General features: G+C 35.9%; 1 protein-coding gene across 1 annotated transcript; it reads left to right on the top strand.

The window, feature by feature from the left end:
- Window positions 1–9,994: 9,994 nt before the first annotated feature.
- On the top strand, window positions 9,995–10,936 carry LOC122802269 (olfactory receptor 6N2-like). The gene has a single exon (XM_044071920.1). The coding sequence runs from the start codon at window positions 9,995–9,997 to the stop codon at window positions 10,934–10,936; it is 942 nt and encodes a 313-aa protein (XP_043927855.1).
- The last annotated feature ends 596 nt before the right edge of the window (window positions 10,937–11,532 follow it).

Raw genomic sequence — 11,532 nt, 5'->3', positions numbered from 1 at the left:
TATTGTTTGGCTAAATTAAGTCAAGCCCTGATTATAATCAATTACTTGGTGAAGCTTATACCAGATATCACAACTGTGCTTTGCCCTTTAACTGACCCATTAAAGAAGTGTACCAAGGCCAAAGGATCATGCTGTAGTCCATTACCCCCAAGCATTCAGCAAAGTAAAATAAAAGTTTACAACAGATCAGTGCTTGCCATGGACCCATAAAAATAGTAATAGTGAGGACTGATGTTATGGCCTAGGTGCAGTATTACTCTAAATGGATGATCAAGTGTCCTTAGGCCTATTGTTCTAGAAAGCTAACTGATATTGAACAGAGATATATGAAAATTGAGAAAGATTGCCTTGCAAGTGTGTGGCATGTAGGAAATTCTCCAGACACCTATTAGGGATTGAGAGTTTCAAACTACAGACTGATCAAATCCCTTTAGTTCCACTAATCAATTCATGTGACTTAGACTAAGCTCCACTGATGTGCCAAATACTTAATAAGTCTAAGAAAGTGTAATGTTTCAAAAATCCATGTGTCTGAAGACAACTAGTTGTTTCAGATGTGTTTTCCAGAAATCCTATACATGAAAAAATATGAAAGAATATCCTTTTGAGCTATTCAGACTAATCTAAAACACCAAGCAGTAGCAGTAAGAAATATATGTAAATTAAATGCCAAATAGTAGTAAAAAATCTTGTTACGATCAAAATGTCTTCACTTTTGCAAATAAAAACAGCTTCATGTTCTTCATACCAAAACAAATCTTGCTGCGATAAAAAATAGCTTCACTTTTTAGTAACAAAACAGCAAATCTTTATTGGGTGAAACTTGTATAAATTGGCAGATAAGCTCTGTGCTTATGTAAAGAAACTAGAAATAAATCTTGTGTTTATACATATTTCAAAAAAAAACAAAGGAAAAAAGCTACATTCTATTTAATTCTATAGAAACATAAACATATAATTGTGATTAGTTAAAACTGGAATATCTCTTAGAATAATAATTTGAAAGAAAAGTTTCTCTGCACAGAAGTACAATAACTAATAACCAATTAATAATTAAAAATGAATAATAAATTATCGTATAAATCTCCATCAATGTGAAATTAAAATAGGAGAGTTCAGCTGTCAATAATAAATGTGGTAATGGGGTCTCCTAAGATTGAGAACGCTGGTGATCTAAATCTGAGTGTTAAGTCCTGGTGGTTTACATGCTTCTAGTCTGATCTGCCATTCTATTTTGGGTTTTTTATTCATTTTTCAATTCAATCACACAGAAGCTTGAAGTAAGATAACCACTGGAATATTAAAAACACTTATATTCTAACACATTTATTTCTAGTTTCTTTACATAATTCTATACTTACTACTTGGTGTTCTAGCTTAGCTAGAATAGCTCAAAAGGCTATTATTTCATATTTTGTGTAGTTGTTTTGGCCTGAATAGTTGGACCCTGTCCACTCTCTGACGGTTTAAGCTAACTAAACTTCAGGGTGCTCACAGTGCTTCATTTCTAAGTATAGAAATCCTATACATAATCAAAAATTATTTGATACCAAAAAAATGTTGCTGCTTTTGTGCAAAGCAGGATGACGACTAAGCCAGTAACCACTAAAAGACTAGACAAGCATAACCAAGATACTCAGAATGGTCAAATGTGTGTGAAATAGATGGCCAAGTAGTTCAGCACAAACCAAACAGTTCATGTATAATTACTATTCGGTCAGACCATAGCTATCTACAAATGATGGCTTGTTGTTATATTAAGACAAAATCACAGTGCCCTCAGGACAGCAAACAGATGTGCTATGCCATTTATACAAAGGTAATCATGGTCATGGGAGGTTTGCATAATGGTTAAGGTGGCGGCCTTGCAAACACAAGGTACATAGTTTGATTCTTACATGGGTAATTGGATAACCTTAAAATAAATTACAAGGGCAACAAACCTAATAAAAATCTATGAACCTGAATAAACTATAGTCCAATTAATGGGCCTAGACAATATCCCAGGATGCCTTCTAAAGGGCCCAGACAATATCCCAGGATGCCTTCTAAACAGCATAAAACATGACCTATCAGGCCTCTGGAATTTCTGTTTACCTATAGCCACCAAACAGGCTTCATGCTTCATGAATGGAGAACAGTAACAGTCATCTCTCTGCACAAATGTGGGCCAACTACAGAACCATAAGTTCATAGGTTCATAGTATTATATGTAAAGCCATGGAAAGAATTATCATGGAAATGATCAATAGTGACATAGCAAACCTACAGAGACTGGGCCCAACCCAGTTTGGTTTCATCAAGGACAGATCATGCCTACTTATCCTGGTGGCTTCCTTGAGAAGGTCACCAAAGCAATGGATGAGGGAAAAATGGTTCACATTGCCTACCTTGACCTGGCCAAGGCATTTGACACAATACTCCACTCGGCATTGTTGACAAACTCAGAAGGTTAGGTGCAAACTCGTATGTTACTCAGTGGATAGCCAAATGGCTCACAGACAGGACCCAGGAAGTTAGAACCAGGGAGTCAAACTCTATAAAGAGGCCAGTCACAAGTGGAGTCCTTCAGCGATTAGTCCTTGGACTGCTCCTTTTGGCATTTACTTCTCTGAAGTCAAAGCTAGTGTCAGTGGTCTCTGGCTGACTAAATTTGCAGATGATTGCAAATTAGAAGCTGTCATTCAATCCCTCACTGACACAAATGTTCTCCAGGAGGGGCTGTCACAGACAAACAACTGGTGTCAGAGCCATGGACTAAAGCTAACTGCCAAGAAATGCATAATAGTATCGTTTGGGAAGTCATACACTCTTTGTAACTATCATATTGACAATGCGCCCATTAGAGTTGACCCAATAGTCAGGGACTTAGGGACACATATAGATAGTAATCTAGCCTTTGACCATCATGTGTCTACAGTAGTGAGGAAATTATTCTATGTTAAGCAACTTATAAAGAAAGGTATGGCATCTAAGTCCAAGGAAGTCATTGTTCCACCTTTATTCAGCATTCATCAGACCTATCATTGAGTACAATGCCCACTTTGTTATGCATCTAACTAGCCATATCCAACAATTGGAATGTCCACAGAGTTTCCTCACTAGAAGAATACAGGGCTTAAGTAAAATGTCCCATGCAGACCTCTTCAAGACTTTATCCCCGTATTATGTCTCCTACAGGCTTTCGAGGGGAGTTTTATGTCTGACATACAGGGCATTGTCAGACCCCACTCTGATGGAACTCCTGCATATCTGCAAAACAGACAGCAGCAGAATTACCCATTCTAAAGACTTAAACCTTACCTGTGATATAAATAGGACCTGCTGGAGAGACAGGTGTGTATCCCAGAGATGACCCTGTCTCTTGAACTGGCTCCCCATCCATGTGAAGCAGAGTTCCTCCCTTACCCAATTCAAGTGCAACCTGGACAATTGGATGGGGAGCAGGAAATTCATTCCTGGTTTGGCACCTATGTCTTTAATGGACACAGGCAACCTGTAAATGGTTCATCTCCCAGGCCCTAGCTTGTAAATGTTTCATCATCCAAGCCTCTGGTTATGCTTATCAAGGGTATCAGAACTTGTCATAGATTTGGGATGCATGGCTATGCTTAAAAAAGGCCCTTGTGGTCATTAGCCTAGTAAACACCTATGAACATATGAACTATGAACTACCAAACCATAATCTTACATGGTGCTATCAAAACATGATAGCATGATTAGACAAAACTGAAAACATATTCAGCTGTTTCTTGATTAATGTCAGCCTGTATAGTGTTCTAGAGAACCAATGAAACCAGTCTGAGCAAAGAATAACCAGACTGATGCCCATTAAGTCTGCCCTTGTACCAAAAGAACCATCAACGTCAGCTGAAAAATTCTGAGTTTGGCTGTTTGCAGTGGCAGACCAAGTGGTCAATCAATGCAATTGATTATGGCTGTTCCTGTTTATGATCTTGTTGACTCTGTTTTGTTTGGTGACTGTAAATATTATAATGTTGTTATATTAGTAAGTCTCATAGTTTTCTACCTGCATGTTTTTGTTCCATTTCTAGTTTCAGTTTGAGTGGTATTCAGATGACCAGGAGTGGTTGAGAAATCCATAAACCTAATCACTACAAGAGTTTTGTTGGAATGCATAAGAGGAGGCAGATAACTTTACAAGGCTTGCTAGTAATGCATTTTCAAATGTTTCATAAATAATCATATTGTTCATGTGTACTAATTATGTGTATTTGCACAAGTTCAGAGTGTTGAATAATGCCATGGTCATCTACCATCATACTCTTGATTTCAATAAAACGACTTTTCTCGTACTGGGGAGCAGTTATGATAAGTGAACCAAAGTTGTTTGTCTCTTTGTCCATATTGTAAATGTATAATATTGTCATTGGCACTTTCAGATTATTATATGGTACTGCTATTTATAAGACTGTAAAAATCCCATGACCATCTTAAGCTATTGTTAGTTGGCTTGAGAATACATGAAGTGTTAACATTGTTAGTGTCTAGCTGCCATGCTGTTGAGAATAAAGTTGCTTGTCTGAAGAACGATGGCATAATTCAACATGTCTAAAGCTAACAAGGAACATTACTAGTTAACCACAGATATGCATTCTAATAGAAGACATAAGTCTCACCAGTTCTCAGAAAAGTTTCTTTGCAGCCCCTCCAAAATGTTGCTAATGTTTGTCTTTTCACTAGCTTACCATTTCTTTTTTGTCAGAATTATGTAGAAGGTTGCATATGTGCAGACTGAATCATAACTAATAGCTCTCATTCTCATGAGTCCTTACACAATCTGTTCCCGTACTGGACAATGTACATAGATGAATCTTGTTAGTATTGTTAATGGCATTCTTCTGGCTTAAGACCAAAACTCTTGTTCAGTTCTGATTCTGGTTGAGTCCTCCTTTGCATTATTTGATATAATTGATACCAATATGCATATTTCAATGGCTTCACCCTAATTGTGGTATGAAGAAATTAGACACTGTCATCTGTACCAGCATGTCTGGCTGAGGTTTTATACATAAATTTCAGATTAACCTGTGTATTATATGCTAGCATGACTAGCTATGATATTGTAAATACATTCTTACATGTTTATTTAAACTTTACTTGTACAGAATATTTTGAAGACTTGAATAGTGTTCCTTTACATTTCTAAATGTGAATATTAGTGAAGGAGATTCTAAATGCAGACTGTCTCAGAATCAGCTGATCTGCAGATGATGTCATTGGAATGTTGACAGTTGCTATGTGCTACTGTCAGAGGCTGAAAGACAGGAAGGAACTTTTGAAAACAGCTTTTGGTTACGCTAGTCTATAAAAGAGCCTGCTGAAGAAAGTTGCTGTCAGTTATAGTTGTTGTCAATTAACAGCCAGTTATAGTTGTCAGTTGCTCACAGTTGTACTGTGCATTAGATACCCTGTAAGCCTGCCATTGCTCTGTTGTAATAATTTAGTTTAGATCAGGGACAGTGTTCTTTAGTCAGATAGGAAAATTATAGCTAATCAGTTATAGTTTTTCTAAATGTTGGATTTCTATCCTTCAGTATTGATTTTATTTTCCCAGTGATTGAGTTATGTTTGTTTATTGGAAATTACTGTTTTATATTTGTAATCGTTTTGCTCAGTATTAAATATTTTTATTAACTTACATTTTGGCTGGTCAATCAGTGTTTTCTTTAGTGATTTGAGAGTGCTTATACCTGCTTTGATAACTTTGTGGACCGCTCCAAAACCTGACTGCTTCAGGTCATTTGCTACTAATTGTTTTAATATCTAATTTTAATAATTGGATACCCATTAAAAAGGGCATGTAGGCTCTCTGATTGGTTGCAGTGTGTTACCTTATTATTTTGGGGAAGGAGCACAGCTGGAAATTTGTGTTAGGCTTTCCAGAAGTGTTTGGATGTGTGAGATTTAATTTATTTAAGTGTGAGTGTATCAGAGGTCTTAAACTGGGACATACTGCACTGAAGTGTGCAATAAGAAGTTATATTTGGGTTAGACAGACATATCGAGTCCAGTTCCAAGTTATAGAGCATGTTTCTGTTGTGCTTTTAGGGGAAATTGTGAAATATTACTCCTGTTTAAGTGATGGTCTCCTATTGTAGTCAGTACTGAGGACTGAATCTCCTTAGTTACTGATCCAGGATAGTAAGGGATTTCACATTATTGCTGGCAGTCCGGTGTATCTGGACATCACATGTGGTATTTCTTTTCCTGCTCTGGACTGGTTCTCTGTACATGAGTTAGTGAGTGATTACTGTTGTGAGTTTACTTAATAGATTTAAGAATTCACTTTTCTCACACTACTCATATGGTGTAGAATAGCTCAGGCCAGGGCTCAAATTTAATCCATTTTTTTTATGGTGTTTATGTTGCCACCTTGAAATCTCCCAAATAATATCTAATTAATCTTTCCTTCACTCAGAAACATTTATCAGTGTTTATTCTATAGCAGAAGGCTTAGACACTATATATCACTGATAATGTTGTGATCAGTCAAAACTTAACATCTCTGAGACAAGGCCACAACAGTGTATGTCACCACAAAAGACTTCTGTTCTCTACCACTATCAATATTTATTAACTTTAAGGTCAACAGACCAGTGCTTGCTTCAAAAGTGTGTAATCATGGTGTCATGCTCAGTGACTGGTCACTTTTCAGGGGCCACAAGACTGCCATTGTTATGTCATTCTGTTTCTGCTTCTGCTTGGGAATATTTTGAGGAATAAGCACATGAAAATTCCCGAGGACCTCTTTGCTGTCATTCATACTTTGCTTTCTTTTGGTCATGACTATTATATGTCCTGTATTTGAGAAGTCCAGACACTGAGACTGACTACCTTCAGCAGGCACGAAACTCTGTTTTAATGTAATATATTGGTAATCATAATTACCTATATAGTGCTACCATGCTCTTGTGGCTGCACTGGTTTCCTCTTTAGTTCTGTACTTTATTGTATATAACATCTTGATGTTGGCATGTCTAACGTGACTTCACTTCTGCCACTTGTGTCTGAAAAAGTTCATTGATCCTTATGTCCCCTCCTTTCCCACTCATGAGTGTTGTTTCTGCCACTCTAAGATGCCAGTAGTTACTGAATTGCTGCTTCCAACATCTGGCATTCTGCCCTTCACATCTATGACCTATGACTTTGAAATATACTACAACAGTTGCTTCAAGGGTGTTCCATGGTGTCATTCAGTAGTTTGCTGAAGACATATATTTTTACATGTCTTTTAATAATGATTTTAACTTAAATGCTCTGATCATTTTATCATTTAGGCTTATGTGATATTCTTTAATGTGTAATTGCTTATTTTAATATATGGCAATATGTTAAGTGGACAAGCAAATAATTAGTTACTATTTGTATTTAAGCTGATACATTGTGTTTTGCATGAATATATACTTTCTCCTGAGGATTATGAGCTCATTAGAAGATTATTTCCTATTAATTAACGTTCAAATGGATGCAAATAGATGCAAATGGATACCTTCACATACTTGCATGTGTCCATATAGACAATATACCACACACACACACACACACACACACACACACACACACACACACACACACACACACACACACACACACACACACACACACACACACACACACACTGTTGTACCATGCTACAGCCATTGGTAAAACTACAATAATTTTAATACATGAAGCAAAATCTATTCATGGTGTCTAAGGACTGAGCAGCAACAAGATAAGGCTTTGAGTCATGAAAGCCTTTTTACATGCATGAGAAAAGTACACTGGCTGGTAAAATAACTTGTTTAGCCATACAGTATGCACGTGGTGACCATGGGATTTAAATCAGATATTGTAAGGTGAAGCACTTTAACATTTCAAAGCCTTAAATCTCTTTATTAAAGTGTAAATTCCTTGTGTATTTCTTGCAGAAAACCTAAGAATTTTTGAAGGATTAAAACAAAATAACATCTTGTCTATGTTAAATGTTACTAAGCTCTTACCTTTTTAATTTTTTTTTTCTCCCTACCACTCGCCAATCATTTTGCCCTCCAATAATCCATCTGCCATGTGCCCTACACTTCATCTCTAATGTACGATTTATTATTACAGCAGATAAGGTCACTTGACTCCCCTTAAGTTGCACCCACTCATGCTGGCTGTCCACTCCCACCTTCTATGGCTGGTTCAGCTCCTGGGTTGCTTGATGAACCTGGTCCATCTATGTTATGGTCAGGGTTTCATTTCTTAATAACATGAAGGTGATTGATACTTGAAGCTTTGCCAGATTCTGCCACTCACATTCTTGATTAGATTAAAATTCCCTCACAGATATGGAAGTAATTCCATATTCATTTGTCTGCGATAGAGTGGGCCATGATGATTTTATCATCTTCTAATGATACTCTTTTGTTTACACATTAAGTGGAAGAGTTATGTGTTTTCAGTTGATTTTAGCCTTCTTAAGGAGTATGGCTTAAAAGACTTAAACCACGATTCTTTCAACTCTGAGAAGTTGATTAAATATCAAGGTTGGATTAATTTTATTGTGCTGTATCTTTTAAAAAATCACATTCATTTTGTACATCCTGATTTCACTGGATGTTATGTATGCTTCATGCTTTAATACTGCTAGATTTCAGACTGTCTGAATCATACCAGTATCTTCTACCCAGCACTGTATGAGTGCCTATAGCACTGACATATTGGACATGAACATAATTCATCCAATAGCTAAATTTAATGTGAACTGTATAATAAACACCAAGTGAACCACTACTAGATTAAAGTGTATTTGTGACTAATTTAAATGTCAAGATACATTTTACATTGGCCCTGAGGATATAAAATTATGATAGCAGTCTCATTAGCAAGCTGGAGAAAACTATGGATTTCCCATGCTGTTGCATTAAACTCCAAGAGAGTTAAGAATAAATAAAGCCATCACTGAGCATAAGTGAGTGATTACTGTTTTGCTGCATCATATTTCTTTTCTGTCTCTCCATCCTTATTTATTGACACTCATTCATCTATACTTCACATCTGCTGGAAGATTTTGAGCTTGCTAGTCTGACAGCAGATTTCAGGTGATATAAACTGCGTAGTTAAACTTCACTTTCACCGTTTTCTGGCGAAAGACTTTGCATGCAACTTAATGAATTCTTAAAAGTGACACGCTTAAGTGTGAACTATGTTACCTTGTATTTTTTATGTGTAGTATAAACACTAATGATTTAAGTTAATGCATTTTACTATCTTTTTTAACTTGTTGCATAGAATCAAGCTTTCAAACTGTTTTGACATGTTTCAAAATATGTAAGGAAGGAAGGAAAGCAGTAAAGAATTACAAAAATAAATATAAAAATCTATTTCTAAAAAACCCCCCAAAAAAAACAAGTATGTCTTCAGATGGGTCTACTTGATATGGTCGACATTTCACAATGTCAAAATTCATATTGTGACATTTGAAATGTCGACCATACAAGTACAACATAAAAAACAAAAACAAAATTACCTTAATGCTGCTAGCAGGGGGGCCTTGCCCCCCTGCACACCCTGTGGGGAGCTCCACCCCCGCACCCCACAGAACTTAAATATACCAACTCCGAGATTGCACTACAGTGCCAAAGTGGAAATCTTTCCATTCCACACTGTAGGGAGATGCCGATTTCCCATGGTTGACATTTCAGATGTCGATCATATGGTCTCGGCCATATGTATGTCGACATTGTGAAATGTCGACCATTCGAAGGGAGACCCCTTCAGATACATTCAACATTTTCTCAAATCATTCCTGAGTTACATGTGGGAAAGAGAATGCAATTTTTTAGATAATAATGTCAACATTTTATCATATAATTGTGAATTATCTGCTGCTATTCTTATGTAAGTAGTTTAACAAAAAATATACCAGTGCAAAATGAATACTACACTTATTTTTCTAACTCAGCTATTTTGTCTGCAGGTGCAAAACAAGAAGACCCACTGCAGTATGGCAGACCAAAATCAGACAAGTCTACAAATTACAGAATTTTTTATTGTCTGTTTTCCTAACCTTCAGGAGGGGCAATCCCAGACAATCCTATTTGCTGTGTTTTTTGTGGCATATATTATTGCATTACTTGGAAACTTGCTCTTTATTATGATAGTGCTCTCTGATTACATGCTCCATGTACCAATGTATATCCTTATATGTAACTTGGCTGTCTTAGACATCTGTATCCCTTCTGTTACTGTACCATCTATGCTATCACATTTTGTATTCAATAATCGATTTGTTGCCTTCAGTGCTTGTTTTCTACAAACATTTCTGTATCTGGGTTTGGGCACAGCTGAGTCATTTACCCTTATGATTATGGCATATGACAGATACTACGCAATATGTAAGCCTCTTCACTATTCTTCTATTATGACCAGCAGAAAAGCTATACAACTGTCCATCAGCTGTTGGATTGTGGGAATGATGTCCCCAGTGGTTCCAATTTACTTTGCTCTTAAGTTACCCTTCTGTGGACCATACAAAATATATCACTGTTTTTGTGATTACGCTGCAGTTTTCAGATTGGCTTGTGCTGATGTCAGTTTCCACGCACTCATCAGTTTGACACTTGCTTTGTTAGTGCTTCTAATTCCAATGTTCTTTATTGTTCTTTCCTACACAAAAATCATAATGACATTGTTAAAAATTACAACATCTGAAGGCCACTCTAAAGCATTTTCTACTTGTGCAAGTCACCTACTTGTTATATCCATATTCATATTTGTTGCTGTGTTTGTTTTTGTTTCTTACAAAATATCTGGTTTTCCTGTAGATATTCGAATTTTAGGAGCTGTACTGCAAAATATATTACCACCAATGGTGAATCCTATAATTTACTGTTTGAAAACAAAGGAAATCAGAGAGAGTTTTTACAGAACAATTAAAAAAAGATGATATTCTTAGAAGTGTTCAATTATGACAAATGAAAATGTATCTATCTATCTATCTATCTATCTATCTATCTATCTATCTATCTATCTATCTATCTATCTATCTTTCTATCTATCTAAATGATCACTTCCTGAAGTTACATTTTTAATAGATAAAGTATAAGACAAAAGTTATGATGTAAATGCTAAGCCTATACTACTAGTGATGGATAGTACCTATTTAGTTGTTAAAAGAAATATGTTTAATAAAATCTGGAGAAACTTACTTCTTAATATGCATTCAAATGTACACACAGTATTTTGAGCAAACTTTCTTGTAAGAATTTTTTCATTCTCTTAAAAACACATTTTAATCAGTTTGAAAACATCTACATTAATTACCAGCTCCAAGAATACTACAAGAGCTGCAGTTCCAAATATTCATTCACGCTAAAAGTTATAAACTACTATAATAAGCATAACAATTCTTATTTTTAGAATATGCATTTAAATACATTTCTTACACTCCAGTCATTTGTATTAAAAATTAATTTTTTTTCTATCCTAGTCCAGAAGACATTCTTTACTGCAAAGCTTTACAAAGTTTTCAATTATTAAACT

This window comes from Protopterus annectens, chromosome 5.part0 (genome assembly GCF_019279795.1).
Source record: "Protopterus annectens isolate FY-2018-M chromosome 5.part0, PAN1.0, whole genome shotgun sequence".
Classification (NCBI taxonomy): Eukaryota; Metazoa; Chordata; order Ceratodontiformes; family Protopteridae; genus Protopterus; species Protopterus annectens.
This window is presented reverse-complemented; position numbering and strand designations above follow the sequence as displayed.